The sequence below is a fragment of the Lactuca sativa genome, chromosome 7, assembly GCF_002870075.4.
Source record: "Lactuca sativa cultivar Salinas chromosome 7, Lsat_Salinas_v11, whole genome shotgun sequence".
In the NCBI taxonomy this organism is placed as follows: Eukaryota; Viridiplantae; Streptophyta; class Magnoliopsida; order Asterales; family Asteraceae; genus Lactuca; species Lactuca sativa.
The window spans coordinates 154,214,066-154,233,664 of NC_056629.2; the positions used below are offsets into that span (position 1 = coordinate 154,214,066).

Consider the following 19,599-nt stretch of genomic DNA (forward strand, 5'->3'; position numbering starts at 1 on the left):
ACGGATAAAGTTGTGGCTGTTGGCTGACAGATTCCTGAATCTGTCAACATCAAAATAAAATTCAATTAATAATTGGTTCCAACACATATCCATAAGTTCACGCTTGGGGTAAAAGACTACTTTACCCCTATCTTAGCTTGATTCAAGCCCAAGGCTCAATCCAAAGGCCCAAAAGTCAACTATAGGTCAAAGCCCAACACATGGCCTAATTTTCCAAATTGGGCCCAAACCTTTATAAGGTCTGACCATAAGGCCTAACCATTTAGTCTGGTCCAACATTCAACATTCTAATGGCCCAATATCACATAATCATAAAGGCTCAAACTATGGCCCATCTATGGCCCAATTTTCCAAATTGGGTCCAACTCCTCATATAGGCCTTACCTCAAAGCCCATTAATTATTCTAGTCCATTTGCTTGATCTTGGATGGCCCATTAATAACCCAATCATCAAGGCCCAATAGAAAGGCCCAACAATAAACCCAAGTGAAATTAGGGTTTCATATAAAATGATAATTAGGGTTAAGTGTTTCTCACTTAACCCATTAAGGACTTAATCCATTAAGTCCATCACTCTTCTAAATAAATCATATGGTGTGATTGGGTTTTTTATACACAGTTCTATTCCAATGGCCCAAATGTGGGTCCCGATAAGTCCAAGGTCCATAAATCCAATATTAGGGTTTTCTAAACCCTAATTAGGGTTTCCAAACCCATCTTAGCCCAATAGACCCAATAACTAGGTCTTTTGATCAATTAGGTTTCATTAAGCCCATTAGTCACATGTTTGGGCTTTTAGGTCATTTAGGGCTTTATCGGGCCCATTAGGGTTGTAGTCCCTTTGTCTAAACATCCCAAACGAGTCACAATGCAAACGAGGCACACCGCCACCCGACACGACGACTGGTGGCGGCAACCACCACCTCGCGGTGGTGGTTTTGAGTTTCTTTCCATTATTCTATTTTTTCTTATAATTTACAATGATAGAGTTTCAAATATATACACACCCGCTCACTAACATAACACATTCACATGGCGGAACATGGTGGAAGCCACCACCTCATGGTGGTGGCGGTGGCTTCCTTGCGATTTCCGGCTAACAAAACACCCAAACACACACTTCAAAAGGTAGAACACCCTCCAGCCACTCACCCGGTGGCTCACATCGGCGACAACATCGGACTTGGGATGGCAGCCACCACCTCGGTGATCTCTTTTGGTTCTCAATCAAGCAGCCACACACCACACGAATCTTAAAGCAGAAATCACACCCCACACAAACTCACAGCCACCTCCCATGGTGGTTAATGGTGACGAGATAAGGCAGTGACGACAACATCGAGACCCAACAGCTGTCGGTTCAACCGATCCCTCCCACAACCACAGTATCAGATCCAACTCTTGCCTTTGCCGGCGACGAGAGTAGTGGTTGTGGTACGTCGATAGGAAGAAGGAGGGGAAAGGGAAATGATCGGAACAACAGCAACGACAGCCACATACTCCACTGTGGCTCCGTCTCCAACAGAAGCGACGTGACGGTCGGAAGAAGATGAGAATCTGTCTTCTTCGTCGGCGGTGCAACAACGACAACAAACAAACGACGGTGATTCTTTGTCTTCGATGGCGACAGTGGGAGCGTCTTCAACAATGGTGGCGGTCGGAAGTTAGGGGTGACGGCTGGTGGTGGGATGGCGGCTGCACTCTCTTAGGGTTAGGGTTGTGACATGGTGATGGTTATATACCCGATTATGAGAATATATCCCATAATTACATTAACAACCCCTCCATCCTAATTCCTTTCAAATCAAGTCAATAATTTACCCTTTTAACCCCAGCCACCAAAATACCTTCAACTTAAGTCCCTAAAATTACCATGCAGCCCCTAAGCTTCCAAAATCTCTTCAATTTGAGTCCTATAATTTACCAAGTAGTCCTTGGTTTTGCAAATATTTACGAAACTAATCCGAAACTTACACTTTAACCCCCAACCTCTAAAATTATAACCTTTGGCTCCCGAAAACCAACACCCTGCTATATAATTATTGATTTTAGGGTTATTATACATTTATTTATTTATTTTAATAAACGGGGTGTTACACATGGTGTGGCGACTCAGAAGGAACCCGTCTGCTTTGTCGTTTAGCGGCCATGACGTGGCTAATAATGATCGCGACGTGGCGATCAGCTGGAGGTTGAAATTTTGACCGTTGAACGTTGACTTTAACCAAGTTTGATTTTAGGTCATTTGAGGTATTTTGAGTAGTAGATTGAGGCTTGGTCCCTGTGTGATGTACAGGTGACCTGTAGAGTTAGTGTTTGGAGCAGTGATCAGTTTGGCTATCTTTTAGACTGTGAGGTGAGTTTTTGTCATTGTACTCGTGGGTCGAAGGCACCAATGTCGGCCCACTAGTTTGTGTTATGTATCCATGTATATAGGATGTTGCTATGCTGTAGCGAATTGTTAGATTGGTAGATCTATATGATTACTTGTACTTGTTGGTTATATGTTATTATATTTGTTGCATATGTCGACATAGTGCAGTTGGGTTGAGGCTTTCCTGCTTTGTGTTGTAAGCCAACAAACTCGGGGCAATCCGGTCCGATGACTGTGGGTTGGGGGTAATCCAGTCCAATGAATATGGACCCAAGAGTAATCAAGTCCAATGACTATGGACCCAGTGTGCAGGGCAATCCAGTTCGATGAACGTGGGCCGGAAGTAACCCAATCCGTTGACTATGGACCCAGGATGCACGTGTGTATGTCTTATTGTGTGGACTATTTTGGGGACTTACTAAACTTTAGCTTACAGTTTGATTTTATGGGTTCAGGTATATCAGAGGATAGGGGAAAGGCGAATGCGTGATTGTGCGCATCATCCTGAATATTTATTTGACTTATGATTTTGGGATACTCTAATTTATACATGTGGTTTTGAAACTATGTTTTGTGTGAATTATGGATTTTTTGATGGTTTTAAAAATGAAAATTTTCTAATGATTTTTGAGATGTTACAGGTAAATAAGACTCATTAACATGATGAGCATACAACTTTTGTATGCTACTAGAAGTAGGATGACGCAAATATCGTGGATCGTACAAAGACATAGCAGATATGCAAAATCTATGAAGACTTTCTCCGGTGGTACGTGCAAACATCCTAAAACTCTCGTCTAGTGCATCAGTGGGGGGAGGCATATACTAACATATGAAATACAACAATACATTTTTGAATTGGATCAAAGCCTAACCTACCTCTTGCATCCGGTCGTTGCCACATATACTCAGACACTGAACTCACACCTTTTACAATACGCATAAACAGATCTTTATGCATCCGGAACCGTCGACAGAAATAATATCCTTGACAGAGAACATGCTTGTCAGAATAATCATGCATGAGATGTTGGTAGGCTGCTTCATGCTATTTTTGGATATATCTTCTTCATTTATTTTGCGTATTGTTCGATTCATTGTTGTTAAGATGTTCTAGTCTATTACGTATGGAGACGACTGACTATATCATACTACCAAAAACATCATCTGATGAAAATGACGACAATGACGAAGACGCCATTGTTTTATATTGGAAAGACCCAATGCGTAAAAAAAAGTGATAGTTTGTGTGTATGAAATGTTGAAAGTGTGGTTTAATTTATAGTGGTTGAATTGTTAAAATTTTAGATAAAAAAGTTTTTTTTTAATCAAAATGGAGATTTTCTAGTCAAAAAAGGTTTCAATTCAATCAAAACAGTTTCCACAAAATAGGTTCCACCAACCCTTTCTCTCTCATCTCGCCAAAAGCGTAGTGATAACTTGGTAGCGAGCACTAGGGGGTAGTGTTCCTCAGCCCTTAGCGAGCTTAGCAACCAACATCTCCCCTCCGTTCAGTCTTATACTGTTTTAGTACCCATTAAAATGGATAAATTAAAATTAATTAAATTTAGTTATTGATTCAACTAATATGAATTAATAAATTCGAAAGAGTTGTTAGGTATTTAAGGGACACTTGAAAGTTGAAACCGATTTAGGGTTTTCTTTGAGCAAAACTTGCGTGTTCCTCAACCCTTAGAGTACCTCCAACCCACCCTCATTCTTTATTTCTTCCACCATTCTTCTCCAACCTTCCCCTATTTATTCCCCCATTTTGGGGGATATGAATAGTATTACACCAAATATGGTGTTATAGGATTCATTTCTTTCAAAATGGGGATGAACTTTGCATTGTCGGTTTTAGTCCATCTGTTATATATTTATATGTTTTTAGTTCATTTTTACCTACTAATTATAATTTAAATATAATATTTAATTCTTATAATATTTTATTATATATTAAATTATATTAATTAATTATAAATATAAAGTTTGTTTAATTTAAATACACATTGACATTTTAAAAAACGATAACGTATTTTACAAAAACGTATAATTAAAATATATATTATAAACACGATAACATATGCTATTAAACAGGTAGTTAACCTATATATTACAATAATAATCTAATAAAAACCAACAAATGACAATACTATTATTTATTTATTTAATATTTATTTAAAAGTGTGTATGTGTAATATTTTTATAAATGCATGTATAATATTTATTTATAAGTTTATTATAAAGTATTTAATATTAATGTTATGAAAAAAAAATATAAATTATATATTTGTTAAAACTAAATTAGTAGAGGAGTGTGTTTGACAATGTATGTAAGTTGAAATAATGTAATATATTATGAATATACTTTTTGGAGGTAAAAATAAGATAAAAAAATATAGGGTTGGAGATGGTCTTAACGAGCTTAGCAACCAACATCTCCCCTTCGTTCTGTCTTATACTGTTCTAGTACCCATTAAAATGGATAAATTAAAATTAATTAAATCTAGTTATTTATTTAACTAATATGAATTAATAAATTCGAAAGAGTTATTAGATATTTAAGGTACGTTTGAAACGATTTAGGGTTTTCTTTGAGCAAAATTTGCTATCAAGAGCAAATGACCTTACATGTTACCGTTTGACATCCACAAGGAGTTTGAAAAGATGTCTTTAAATTACGAAAAATGTTTTTCGTACCATATTTGCATGTAACATACATGATGCACACTCATTTGTATATAGGCATGTGTGATTTGACTTTGAGTGGTTTGGACATTTTCGGTTAGATTTCAAAAAGAGACTGGCCTCGCACACACACTCTCTCTCACTCTCACACACACACACAAAAGCATGCTTGTTTGAAGGTTATAATTCTGATTAATTATTCAAATCCAATGCCTAGAATTGTTATATCACACAACAATTGATTCTCATTTGAGTTATGTATGTATGGTCAACATGAAGTAAGCCCATCACAATGTATTATTTTATGCATTGGCTTAAATGGGCTGGTGCTCATACATAAAACCCTCATGGTTTATGTAGGGTTCTTAAAGAAACCCAACTTGTTCTAGCAAATGGAGCATAAATGATTAAATGTTGAGCTAATCTTAACTCATTTTTGCATGTATTCTTTAACATCTAATCTTTAAAGACACAACAATTCATCTCAATAATATCGTCTTCTTAATCCCTATATGCAGGGAACCAAAACATAGTAACAACCAATTGCCATTAAAACCAAAACATTTAAAAATCTTCAAGGGTGTTAACAAAGTTTCTAAAACATGGCTTCTTAAAGGCCAAAAGCACATAACAAAACTACAAAAAGAAGCCTTCAGGGTGCAGGGGTACTAGTACTACTATTCTTTCTTCTTCTTCTTACTAGTAAATATCATCAACCAAAAGAGATGTTCATACTCCATATACATAGCAACCAACAAAAACAGCTTCGTGTCTCAAATCTCAATTCTCAATTCTGAATGCTAACTTTCAACTTTCAGAAAATGAGGACTGATTAGCCCAGCAATCTCAAGAAACCCAACTTGTTCCTTCTCCCCAAATATCTTCTTTAGCTTCTCATCACATTTAATCACCCTCTTGTTTGCAGGATCCTAAATTCAAAAACAACAACCAAAAGTACCTTTTCAGTCTAAACTTCATAAATATCAACCAATCACTCAACATTTATGAGAAAAATCTACACAGAAAACAAGCTAGGGTTTCGGGTTTTGCATACAACTTGTTTCAAAAAGGAAACAAAGATGTTTGAAGCAGAAAACATGAATATAAAGTTATAAAAACATTACCTGAAGGTCTTTTTCCTTGATATACGCCCAAATCACCTTCAGAACTTCGGTGCGGGGGATTTCATTTCTACCGCCGAGGAAATCCTTCATTTCCGGCGACACTGGGCGCGGCTTCGAGAACCCTCGAGGTGCTCTCTTCTTGGTGTCGGTTGCCGGCTCCGAAGCGGTGGCGTAGGTGACGACGAGTGTACGCAGTTTAACGTTGTATGGTTTTAACGCCGCCGGGGGAACAAACGTCGAAGATGACGACGACGACGGAGATTTGGAGAGTAACGCCGTTCCGGCGGCAGAGAAGGTGGAGAAAAACCCTAAAGGCATGGCCATTGTTGGAGGCTAATGGTGCTGACTGCTGGTAATAAGATAAGAAGAAAGTTTGAGAAGAGAGTGTGAGAGAATTGGGGATTTATGGAAGGGCTAAATTCGGACTCTTTTTAGAAGATGATCCGACCCGGGTTGTGATGGATCTTAGCGTATGCAATCACTGCCCTACACGTGTTTTTCTGACTATGCGATCATATTGTGCCACGTCGTCATCTTCTTTCTTTCACCATCGATGATTCGGAGTATACATGGGATTCACATGCTTGAATTACGATTTTAATGTATTTGTCTTGCTGCTTAATTCAATTTAGAGGTATCGATTGTATTACCATTTTTGTGAAAAAGCTAAGCACATTTTTTTCAATCTTTTTGCCTATGTTACAAAATGATTTTCTAACAAATTTTTATTCTTTATATATATATATATATATATATATATATATATATATATATATATATATATATATATATATATATATATATTTTGGAAAATTGATTTCTTAGGTTCGTTTTGTTCATATTTGAGTAATTTTTTTTTACATATATAAACAACAAAACTTATTTGAAATGTTCACATATGATTATTAGTATGGCCGGTGATAAGGGTGGGTAAAAAGGACTTGTGTGTTCACATATGATCATTAGCATGGCCGGTGATAAGGGTGGGCAAGAAGGACTTGTGCACAGAGCCCAAATTTTTCAGGGGCCCAAATTTTTTGTGTTTATTATATTCAATTAAACAATTTCAGTCCAAAACAAAGATAGTCAATTCCCACCTGTAAAGTAGTCCACGCGAAGAAGAAAACATTGATTAAACGCAGCAGAAAATATTGATCATTGACGCTTCTGCCTTCGGCGACAGAACCGATTAGCGAGGGCACTCCTGAATCTATTATTCTGCTATTTTGCTAAGTGATAATCAAGTAAGTAATTGATTAATTGATCAATGTCATTGAAATCTTCAACTCGTACGTAACTGTGTTGGAACAATTTGTAATTGATCAGTTTGTAATTAAATGTCTATGTCATTAATTGATTAATTGATAATGTCATTAATTAATCAGTTAGTAATATGTTATGATTGTATATGTCATTAATTGATTAACTAATCAATGTCACTAATTGATCAGTTTGTAATATGTTGAAACTTAGACAATAGGGTAAATGACACAAAAAACACTATTTTTACACAAAAATTCGATTTTGACACCGTGTTATTTTTTGTGTCAATTTTGACACTGTGTTTTCCAATTCGTTACAATTCTGACCACTTGACCGGTTAACCAGGTTACATGCTGATGTGTCAGTTTTGATGACGTGGCATACTGACATGATATGCTGACGTGTCAAAATTGATTTTTTTTCCACAAAAAACACTAAGTTTTCACTTTTTTTCGAATTTGACACTAAGTTTAATTTTTTATTTCAATTTTGACACTATGTTTTTTTTTGTTCCAATCGAACATCATTTATCAAATTTTGTTCAATTTTGTCTATTTTCCATTTGAAACCGTATAAATATATTCTTTTTATTACATTTTAAACCGTATAAATATATTTTTTGTTTAAAAACCACATTTTTATTTAAATACAAGGTGTTTTTTTTCTTACATTCAAAGCATTAGTTATATCATGAGAATCAAACTAACCATAAGCTTCTAATAAGATGTAAAAATTTGATGGGTTGCAAACTTGATATCCAAATTTTGATCAACTACACACCTATAAACCTGCAAACACATTTTAAAGTTGCATATTAATATAAAATACAATTTTTATATAGCTAATACATATTTATACATAAAAATATGGTTTGAGTGTAAAAAAAATATATTTATACAAAACTATGGTTTTTAAATGAAAAAAAACATATTTATACGGTTTAAATGTACTAAAAAAATATTTATACGGTTTCAAATAGAAAACCGTCAACATTGAACAAAATTGGAAAAAATAATGTTCGATTTGGAACAAAAAAACATAGTGTCAAAGTTGAAAGAAAAAATTAAACGTAGTGTCAAAATCAAAAAAAGAAAATGAAAACTTAGTGTTTTTTGTGAGAAAAAAAAATCAATTTTGACACGTCAGCATATCATGTCAGCATGCCACGTCATCAAAACTGACACGTCATCATGCCATGTCAGCATGCAACATGGTTAACCGGTCAAGTGGTCAGAATTGTAACAAATTGGAAAACACAGTGTCAAAATTGACAAAAAAAAACACAGTGTCAAAATCGAATTTCTGTGTAAAAAGAGTGTTTTTTGTGTCATTTACCCTAGACAATATGATAAAAAAAATATATTTTATATACAATGGGTGACTGTAATTGAATGTCTAATCGTTTATTATCATTTATCAATTTGTAGTTTGTAATTGAATGTTGATTAGCAATTTGCTATTAAGAATGCTTGGATAGCTTCTCGTTAGTCGGTTAGCTGTTAAAAAAAATAGTTTATGTAATTCAATTCGTTACAGGTTAAGACCTAAGGGCCTTTTTTCCTAGTCGTCCTGGGCATTCAAATCATCGGGACTGGCCCTAATCATTAGAATAAGTTGTATCAAGTTACAGCTTACGTGACGTATACATGACAAAAATAATTTCTCGTGAGGGTAATGAATTATTGATTTTGTTTACATTCAGATAATTTTCTTCCACATTCGACCATCTAACTTGTTAAAGTTGTTCACATAATGCCGTTGTTTTAGAAATTTAAATCGATAGTTGGAGTCAATTGCAATCCAAAACTTAAACCTTTGGTGACGTTGAGAGCTTCTCACACAAATCAAATGCTTGTATATTTATTTTCTTTTGTGCAACTAAATTATGTTAGTAAAGTGATTAAAGCTCATTTTTAATCTTCTTGTCGAATACACCTAATTTGTCGACATCATAAATGTGGAATTTTAACATCATTTAAGCACACTAAGGTATCTCTGTAACGTTTCATATTTTAACACAACTTTTTCAATTTTAAAATTCAAGTAAAACATTCCATTCGACCATAAAGGGTTAATTGTCCAAAGTTTTGATAATAAAAATCAAAGTAATAAAGTCATAATGCGGAACATCTCAAAATCAAAAAAAACAGATGCAATGCAATCACGTCGGACCATTCATTTTGCTACCAGAAGTACGTGAAAACATTTAAACTTAAACAGTAAGCAAAAATCTTAATAAGTCTCAAAAATACCACATACCATACAGTAACAGGTCTAGCCTAAAGATTATGTTTCAATCATACAGCCTAGCCCAGAGGGTCTAACCTAACGAGCCTAGCCAACAAGCATACAAACGGGCCTAGCCCAGCATGCCTAACCTAACAAGCATATAAGCATACAAACAAGAGTCACAAAACAACTTGAATAACCTGACACCCAATGTCCTATATTATAGTGAGAAGAATCATCTGAATCAAAAGATGGATATCAATTGTCACACGAGCGGAAACACCGAGGGGTAACGGTGGTACAAATCACAGAGCACAAACTATGAATTCTTTTATAACTAAATGATGATCATTACATGAAGTAAATAAAACCTATTTATCTTCGAGCTGTTTGTCCTGTTGATTTCTTCTCCTTCCTAGGAATACATGCAATTTTGAAAACATCAACTTGATGTTGGTGAGTTCACAAGTTTAATAGATATCGATAAAACTCTTTTTAAAAATCGTTAGGATCTTTGTTTATGAATGGAATCATATTTCTTATTCCCTAGGTTTTATATATCATAACTTTCTAAAATTCTTTTGTACTTTAAATATTCTATGTTTTCTTCCTTAGAATATTTTACCAATTCTACTTCCATGTATCATCTACACTAACCCTAACTTCTTATATTGCTCAAATTTGGGTTTTAGGGCTTTTTGAGGACTTCACAATTTAACTGATTTTGGTCGAATTTCTTGTAATGGGATGCTATTCGGACTTGCTATATTGTTGATTTTACTACCCCTAATACTTAATTTTGAGTTTATTTCGTCCATTGCTCCCAATTTCAAGTTTTTAGATTTCGAAAAAATTTACAAATTTTCACTAAATCTTCCAGTTTATAATGTTTTAGACGAAATCAGATTGTTTATTGGTACTCTAGAAGCTTAATCGAACATCCTTTTGTAGTTATTGTGTTGGATATTGGACGAAACAACAAATTTCTAGTCTGATGTTTTTCGTGTTCTTGGAGCACATCACACATAGACTTGCGCGTCGTGTGCACACGCATGTAGTGCACACCTTGTGTGTGTGGTCCGTTTGTAACATCCCAAAAATTAAGACTAAAACTTCCGTTTTTAATTTAATAAAACTATTATCTAAAACATCATCATGAAACCATAGTGGAACAAAATTATATTGAATACATCATAAAACATCAGAGTGATCATAAAATGCGGAACGAGATGGTGTGTGCACTGCAATCATCTCGAGCTCTTCCCCTTCGAACCAGAAGTATCTGAAAACATAAACTAAAAACCGTAAGCACAAATCTTAGTAAGTTCCCCAAAATACCACATACCTTACATATCAAACCGTCATCGGGCCCCGTTCAGTATACATATTTGTCAATCATGGGGCCCCCCCGATATACATATAAGCATATAAACATAATAACACATAACACATGCAATAATCACAAAGATAAATAGCATACATAATGGTCATGGGGCCCGTCCGGCATCGGGCCTTGATTAGTAACATATAAATACATATCACATGCAAAAGTCACGCAGACAACTATCAAACTAAACATACAATCCATGCGCCGACACTGGTGCCTTCAACCCACTAAACATAGTGAGGAAACTCATCTCTAGTTGTTGAATCACTCAAAAGAATCTCTAACTGTTGGTTCGGAAATTCCCGCACTATCATCATCAAAATATCATCCAATTATTAATTGGTTTCCGACCCATAACTAGGAGTCTAAGCTACTTGGCCCATAATCAGGATAAAAGACCATTTCACCCTTTATCTACTTGGCCTAAATCCAAGGCCCAATTCAACTACTCAAAGGCCCAAATCCTAAATGGCAACCCAAAACCCAAATTATCGCCTAATCTTCCAAAATAGGCCCAAGATCCATCATGGGCCTAAATCCAAGTAAGTCCAAAAATACTAGTCAAAACCCCAAACCAGAAGTCTAATGGCCCAACAAGGCCCAAACTACGAAAACCCAAACTATGGCCCAAACGCCCATCTGCGAAGTACACAGAGCGTACTCAGCTCGTAGGCTAAGCGTACTCCGCCCGGGGGTCAGTACGCGCAACATACCAGTTGGGTATGCCCAACGTACTCCCCAGACTACCAAACCATCTCATTAAGCACTTAATTTTCTAAGACAAGGTGTCAAACTCTCAGATCTGATTCTATAAGGCTACTTATCACGTAAAGTTGGCAAATTTACCCTTATGCATGGCTTATTGGGACTCAAGGCTCAAAAAGAGCTTAATAAAGGTCTTAATACTTGCATGAACCAAAAACATCCATAAGGTTTGCATTTTTATGAACATAGGACCTGAATGGATCTTAGATCTAACATCCAATACTTCTGGAGTATATCAAAACCTTATCTTTACTTCAAAAGACTCAAAAGTATCCAAGAAACACCATAAAGTAGATCTAACATAAATGATCATAAAGGTGTGAGCTTTTTACCTTAAAAATCTTGCAAATGAGAAGGTGATCCTAGATCTACAAGCTCAAGCTACTCCTCCAAGTGTTCCTCTTCTTCCTCTCCTTCACAAACCACCAACAAACACTCTTTCAAGCTCAAAACTCACCAAATGCTCTAGGGTTTCGATTTGCGGGTAAAGGGAGATGGAGGCTAGTCTAAAATGTCCAAGAGGTGATATAATGATGCTTAAATAGGGTGCAAACCCTAAATTATGGTTTTCTCAAATCATTCGTACGCCCAACATACGTGGGTGATGCTCACGACCAACTTATGGCTAGTATGCTAAGCGTACTAGCCAAGGACCAAAATAAAAAGAATTTACATTAAAGGGGTAAAAGGAAACTTACCAAAAACTCGAGTGTTACACCGTTTCAACACCTAATGCATTTTTTATATTATCTATTTGTACATAACTTGCCCTTCTCCTATTTTTCTATAGATATTTCGAGATGGGGTCGTCAGGCGGGGGGTCAATTACCTCCTAATTGTCCATCACATCCATTTTTATAGTTCCAAATGATCTTGCTAATCAGAGTTCTTTTGTCTCCCGTTTGATTTCTCTTCTTTCCAAGAAGATCAACATTCCTCAGGCTCTTACCTGGAGCGTTGCGGATGAGTTTCGATTGACAAATCGTCTGGAGCCATTTCTTACCCGGGTCATGCGTGATGATGACGATCTCATGCTTTTTACTTGCCAGGGATGGTATCTGGTTGTCAGGATTCGTGAGGTGATCTACAAAGAGCTCTTTTGGGAGTTTTTTTCTACAGTTTGCTTCGACAAGGCGTCGACGAACTAGGCTGATCGATCAGTTTTCTCTTTTCACCTGGGAGGCGTATCCCGCTCCTGTAGGTTGATAGAGCTAGGGAGGCGACTAGGGATTTATACCGAGGAGGAGACTGCTAGTCCTCAATTCTCCTCTTATCTTGACAGTTGCATTACTGAGCCACCACAGGATTATAGCTATATGCAGGTTTTAGGTTATGCTATGGGGACCTACGTCTCTAGGACGACCAAGGAGAATTCCTTTAGATCTCCTACTTATCAGTCGCTCTATCGATTAGTCTCTTCTACTATGTGTCATCGCTATGAGTGTGACAACATTCCTTCTAGCGACCTATTCTACATGTGGTGTCTTACTCAAACTGATATTCGCCTCAATATCCCATTCGCTCTTGCTTTCAATCTGTCTGGTATGGATCTAGGTACCTTTCCCTCAAGTATGATTTGTAGTGGTCACTAGGTCACTTGATTGGCCTGGTCTTATGAGGTTGATACTAGTGGGATGGCTCCTTTTCCTATTAGGGAGTTGGGTGTGACTGCTTTAGAGAAGATGAAAGTTTTAGTTTGTGGAGATGGAGGGGTTCAGATGATGATATTGTGGCGCCTGTCAGACAGGTGGTGCTAGAGCATATCCCTAAGCTCGCCTTCAAGAGGCATTTGAAACTAATCAAGATTCGACTTTATGTGATGTGATGCATCGTATGGATATTCTTTAGGAAGAGCATCGATCTATCATATCAGCCCAGCAGTGGATTGTGGCAGCTCTCACTAGCATCATGGGGTTCCAGGTGATAGATTTCCCACCCTTTCCTCGACTAGGTCCTGGTGTTGGTGATGATGATGCGGGTACCTCTCACACACACCAAGGTGGTGATGACGATAACAAGGAAGATATAGAGGATGAGGAGGGAGAGCACAAGAGTAGTGACGAGTGGGTGGAAGGGTTGATGTGTTGGTTTGTATTTTGATACTTGTTTTTACATATTTGGTGGGATATATTTTGATACACTTATGTATGTTTATACTTTTTACTTTGGTTTGTATTGTATATGTATGTATGGTTTCTATTTTATCAATTACCGAGTCCAAATTTAGTTGGTGTATCCAGCCAAGACTAAACATAGGTGATCAGGCTATATTTAGTTGTGACTTGAATCAACCTAGATAATTGACCTACATAGTTTGTGTTATTGATTTGTATACTTAATTGTTCTGGGTTGGCGATTGTTATTTCTTTTTACTTCTAGACTATCAAATAAGGATCGACTACATTAGAACTGTTGGAGGGCATGATCATTTTAACATATAGTCGTTCTGAATAGTCACCTCTCCCATAGGTAATCTATCAACACTATAAAATAATAGTAATACTTTTATCTATAGGTTTTAGGAAAAACCATATCGGAGTATATGTCCTAGGCTATAGTCGTAATTTCCTAAGGAAGTACTAATTCGCTATAACCTTCGGCTTTGATACCAATTTGTCACACCACCACCGACTGACGGCGGAAACACCGAGGGGGTGATGGTGGTATAAATCACAGAGCACATACTACAAGTTCCTTTATTACGAAATGATGACCATTATATTAAGTAAATAAAATCTATCTATCTTCGAACAGATTGTCCTTCCTGGTGTTGATTTCTTCTCCTTCCTAGGAAAACATGTGATTTTGAAAACGTCAACTTGATGTTGGTGAGTTCATAGGTTTAATAGATATCGATAAAACTCTTTTTGAAACTTTTAGGATATTTGTTTATGAATAGAATCATATTTCTTATTCCCTAGGTTTTTTATATCATAGCTTTCCAAAATTCTTTTGTTCTTTAAATATTCTATGTTTTCTTCCTTCAAATATTTTACCAATTTAGACTTATCTTATTTTACTGTTAGGATATTTTACTAATCATAACTTATCTTAATGTACTTTCAGGATATTTTACCAATCCTAACTTAAAATATGTTTTAGGATATTTTACCAAACCTAATTCGTTATAATTTATTTTAGGATACTTTATTAACCCTAATTTATTATAATATTCACTACTAGAAGGCGTCCCTTTAGGTAGTAGACTACTTAAGGTTTTCGGGTTGCATTACCATGAGCTCCTATAATCGACGATATGGACTATAATTTCCCAACCCGACGCTTCATCGGATGTTGAATAATAATACCTTTATATAAAGAAAGTTATTCTGCCAGGACTCTAGCTAGCAATCGCATGCGATGATGTCAATCCCCGTATAGATCTATACATATCATTTTGGCTCTCGCAAGATTAACGATTATAGGTTCGGAGTATCCAAATTCAATCAAGGCTATAGGATGAATAATAAAATCTCACCAACACATTAACCTTAAGTGTTTTAATCTTTCTTTCAATTTTTTACAATTTTTTTCCATGATTATCACTATATACCTTTTACTATGTATATGACAATTATTATTTGTGTTCATAATTATCCTTGTATGTGTGTGTGTGTGTGTATATATATATATATATATATATATATATATATATATATATATATATACACACACACCCTAATTATGAGTGTTTTTAAAACAAGATATTCGGCCAGAGTAACAATTAAGTATAGTGTATACCTATAACATCTAGGTAAAATATTTTCCTAGAAGATGGAGTATCATAACTTTTAGGCATAATATCATAGCTTACATAGTATTTATGAGTATATTATCCTAAGTTTCATGCATTGTGTAAACTTCTAGCATAATATAATAGCTTACAGAGTATCTATGAGTATATTATCCTAAGTTTCATGCATTGTGTAAACTTTTAATATATAAAAATATAATTTGATAAAGCATGTTTATAAGCATGTATCCCCCCCCCCTTAAAACCATTAAAATAGTAAAATGGGGATGTGAAATCACGTTAGTAGCTTGATTAGGGATATCCAAAGCTTCGCTCCATTGGAGGATTTCCAAGATAGACTAAGAAAAAGAGAGAGATTTTTGGGTCTGGAGAATTCAGAAAGTGATCACTTCTATCAATAGTGCATATGTGTGTGGTGCACCTTTATGTGTGTCGTGCACACAACTCATAGCTCCATTCAAAGCTTTCCACGTGTCATACTTTTGGTAGTCCTCATCTCTCCAATCTTGACAATTCTGGATGTCAGAAGTGCGCGTCGTGCATGGCGCGCACTTCACATGGATCGCTAAGTTTTCTATAAAAATTCATATATGCCTTATAGAAACCCTGTTTCTTAACCTTTTTATATATTTTTGTAGTTACCTTGAGCAATACAACTTTCCTTAAGGTTACGTTGGCTAATTCCAACTTTTATTTTTAACCCGTGTTTTATATTTTTCCAAAAATCCTATCTTCTTTATACAGATTCTGTTTTTGACCTTGTTCGTCTCAAAGCTCTTATCTCTCGGAGTAATAAGATTTTGCTTTTAATGATTTTAGTCAAAATTCTACCGATTTCTTTATTCTATTTGGACATTGATTACGTTAATTATGCGGTTGATTTTTACTTTTTATAAAATCATAACTCCTCTTATTGGAGTCAAATTTTTACAAACTTTATATCCTTGGGATCACGCAACTATGTACTTTCTAAATACACTAACCATTATTAATAGCGGTATAACTTTTTGGTCACTCATTTTTGACCCTATTATCATATATGATCATATTTTCCCGAAATATGAAGAACTCTATTGCTACCATTTGTCTATGCTAATCTCTAGTGACGGTTGTTGGCAGAAATTTTCCAGTTGTCACATCAACACTCTAAGTCACGCAGAACCAGTTATACGAACCACTTATAACAATTAGAGGTCACACCTCAGTCAACAACCTAAAAGCTCCAAGTTTGACCAAAAGTCAAACTTGGTCACACCTCAGTCGACCACCGCATCACAACCAGCCCTTCGTGGTGACTAAAAGACAAAATAGTCACGAGACCTCTCGTCCACCGCATCATGATCAGCCCTTGGCTGTTCGCGATTCGCCTGGCAGAACAACTTCCTTATTAAGCTCTTAATCCTCTAAGTCCAAACCTTAAACTTTCTCGAAGGCTTTAATACACTTTTATAGTCCATAAAAATCGAAACTTTACACATTCATAAACCAAGCAAAGCTCACACCATTCAAAGTAGAAAATGGTGAAATATGGTCCTAACTCCAATCATGGCATCAAATGGAGAGTAGAAACTTGTGACATCTCCATTTTCACAGCCTATTTAAAACTTTTTCTTAATGCTTATTTTATTTCAAAGTATTCATTAAATTGCGGCATTTGTTCCTAAAACATAATATTGAAATACCTCCAAAGAAACATTTTTATTAATATATAAAACCTTGGGATGTCATCATTCGATACATATAACATAAGCATAAACTTGTTTTAACATGCCTTAACAATTTATTATACTATGGCCTAATAACTCCTCAAATCACTCATCATCCTTGTGCCTTCGTACCGTTACCTGTGATACAAAGAAACTGTGTGGGTCAGGTTTGGGATCCTGGTGAACACATGGGGTTTTCAACCTACAATAATTACGTTCTTTAATTATATAGTTCACATAAAAAATTCATCCGATTACCTTTTCCTGTTATTGTCACTTTATGATCCTAAAATACTGACCTCAAGGGACATATTCTAAGGATCAATGTAAGCAATGAGTAGACAATAGTGCTTCAGGGATTCCTTTAGCAATATGTGTTAATAAGGAAACCATGGGGGGATAGAGTACATCAAATGAACAGATAGTTCATTAACACCTACATGTTGTGAACATGCCAACATTCCACTAGACTATCTAGAATAGTCTGTGGCCATCATCTATACTCTACTAGAGTACTAGGTGATTGGTTCACCGGTACACTAGTACTATAATAGTCAAGTCCTTTCATCATCATTTCATATTTCGTCATCAATCACTACCCAATATATTTTATATTTGAAAAATACATATACAATTAAATCAATTAAAAATCATATACTTCATCTAACACATATATCAAGAAATACAGATAATAAGCCCATATAGCATTCAATTGTATATATACTTTATATCTATGTCTAAGATGAAAGTAGCTATGCACCCACTTTTTCAAGTGAATTATTAGAAGTTTGGGCAATGTTTCACCTTAGCACTGAGCTTTTCCTATGATGTGACCTAGGTTCATAATACTAAGTCTTAGTTTAATATTCATGGTGACTAATGATAATCTAGATTTCTCAACAATCCAAATGTCTACATCAAGATCCATCAAGTAAGGAGCAACTAGGTAAGATCATATCAGAGGTAGGGTTCGTTTGGTATACAAAGTATATTGTTTAGAAATCCTATTTTAAGCACCTCATTAAATCTAGCCTAAACATCACCCCCGTAAGTAGATCAGTCAGTATTATGACATGAAATTACTGATAAATCTTATTTCTTACTTCATAATAACGATTATGAATATAAATATAAGTTACACTGAAAGCAATATAAGTACAGATTAAACGGGCATAACTCGAACTCGATAGCTTCTAATTGGTGGGGTCTCAGAGATCTTCGAGCAAACCAAAATACCCTAAATACAAGAAAATATTCGGACCAAATGTGTGGAAATTTGAGAGAGAGTTTGGAATGTGTGTAGGTTGGAATGGGGATGAATGGCAATTTATAGGCGAATTTTGCATAGGCGTGCCGCACCCTCTAGACACGTTGATCCACCTGCCTTGTGACACATGGCATGCTTCTGTATGGCCTTCCGCACCTGATGTTGATGGGGAATTTCAAAAAGTCATATCTTCTTCATACGACTTCGTTTTTTATGTTCTTTATATCCACATGTAGCTATCGACTAGCTCTACAACTTTCATTTAGACTTCGTCGGCTAGTTCTTACTTTATTTTTAAAGTTATATTTTTAACTGGCTTATACTGTTAAAGTCAGTGTAAAAAACATAACTCTTTCATACAACATCCGTTCTTGACTGTCTTTATATCGACAGACTCTAATAACAAGAACTTCAAATGTCGTTTAGATTGTTTCGGCTAACAATCAACCGATTTGAATTTCGATTTTTGTGCTAACACAGCTGCACTTAAACTTTAAAAAATAATAATTTCCTCATATTAAGCCAGATTTGAACGTTCTCTATATGCACGTTCTCGGTTTTACGATTACTATGACTTTTGTTTAGATTACTTTGACTAATAAGCAACCTATCTTTGATTCAGTATGTATGACGCACTCTGTCGTAGAGGTTTGAACGTGAAACTTCAATGAAACATAACTTCTTTATACAAAGTCAGATTGAAGCGTTCCTTATATCCCCACGATCATCATCATGCCTACTTCAACTTTTTTCATGGCTATTTATCCTAATTAATATTTTATTTTAAATGATTATTTTAGCCATAATTATTAAGTTTTCACCTAATATTATATACACATAATATTTACACATAAATCACATATATTCAAAAAACTCCCTTTCATTTTTTTCATAAAAAGGTTGCGATTGTTGACCAACGTTAATTACATATCTTATTAATGTCTAGCGAGAAATGCGGGCGTTACAAAATCAGATTGAAAACCAATAACACTTTTTCCCTTGGAAGACAATAAAGTTGCAAACTTTATTCCAAACTTTCATC

At 35.5% G+C, this 19,599-nt stretch overlaps 1 protein-coding gene across 1 annotated transcript; it reads right to left on the reverse strand.

Moving 5' to 3' along the window:
• Positions 1 to 5,592: 5,592 nt before the first annotated feature.
• Positions 5,593 to 6,562, reverse strand: LOC111904212 (uncharacterized). The gene is made up of 2 exons (XM_023899989.3): positions 6,187 to 6,562; positions 5,593 to 5,991 (listed from the first exon to the last, which is right to left on the reverse strand). The coding sequence occupies exons 1-2, from the start codon at positions 6,508 to 6,510 to the stop codon at positions 5,863 to 5,865; spliced, it is 453 nt and encodes a 150-aa protein (XP_023755757.1). The 5' UTR covers positions 6,511 to 6,562; the 3' UTR covers positions 5,593 to 5,862.
• Between the last annotated feature and the right edge of the window lie 13,037 nt (positions 6,563 to 19,599).

Coding starts and splice junctions, on each gene's coding strand:
- LOC111904212 (XM_023899989.3), bottom strand. CDS start 6,510: ATGGCCATGCCTTTAGGGTTTTTCTCCACCTTCTCTGCCGCCGGAACG. Junction 5,992..6,186: donor TCAAGGAAAAAGACCTTCAG/GTAATGTTTTTA, acceptor TTTTGAATTTAG/GATCCTGCAAACAAGAGGGT.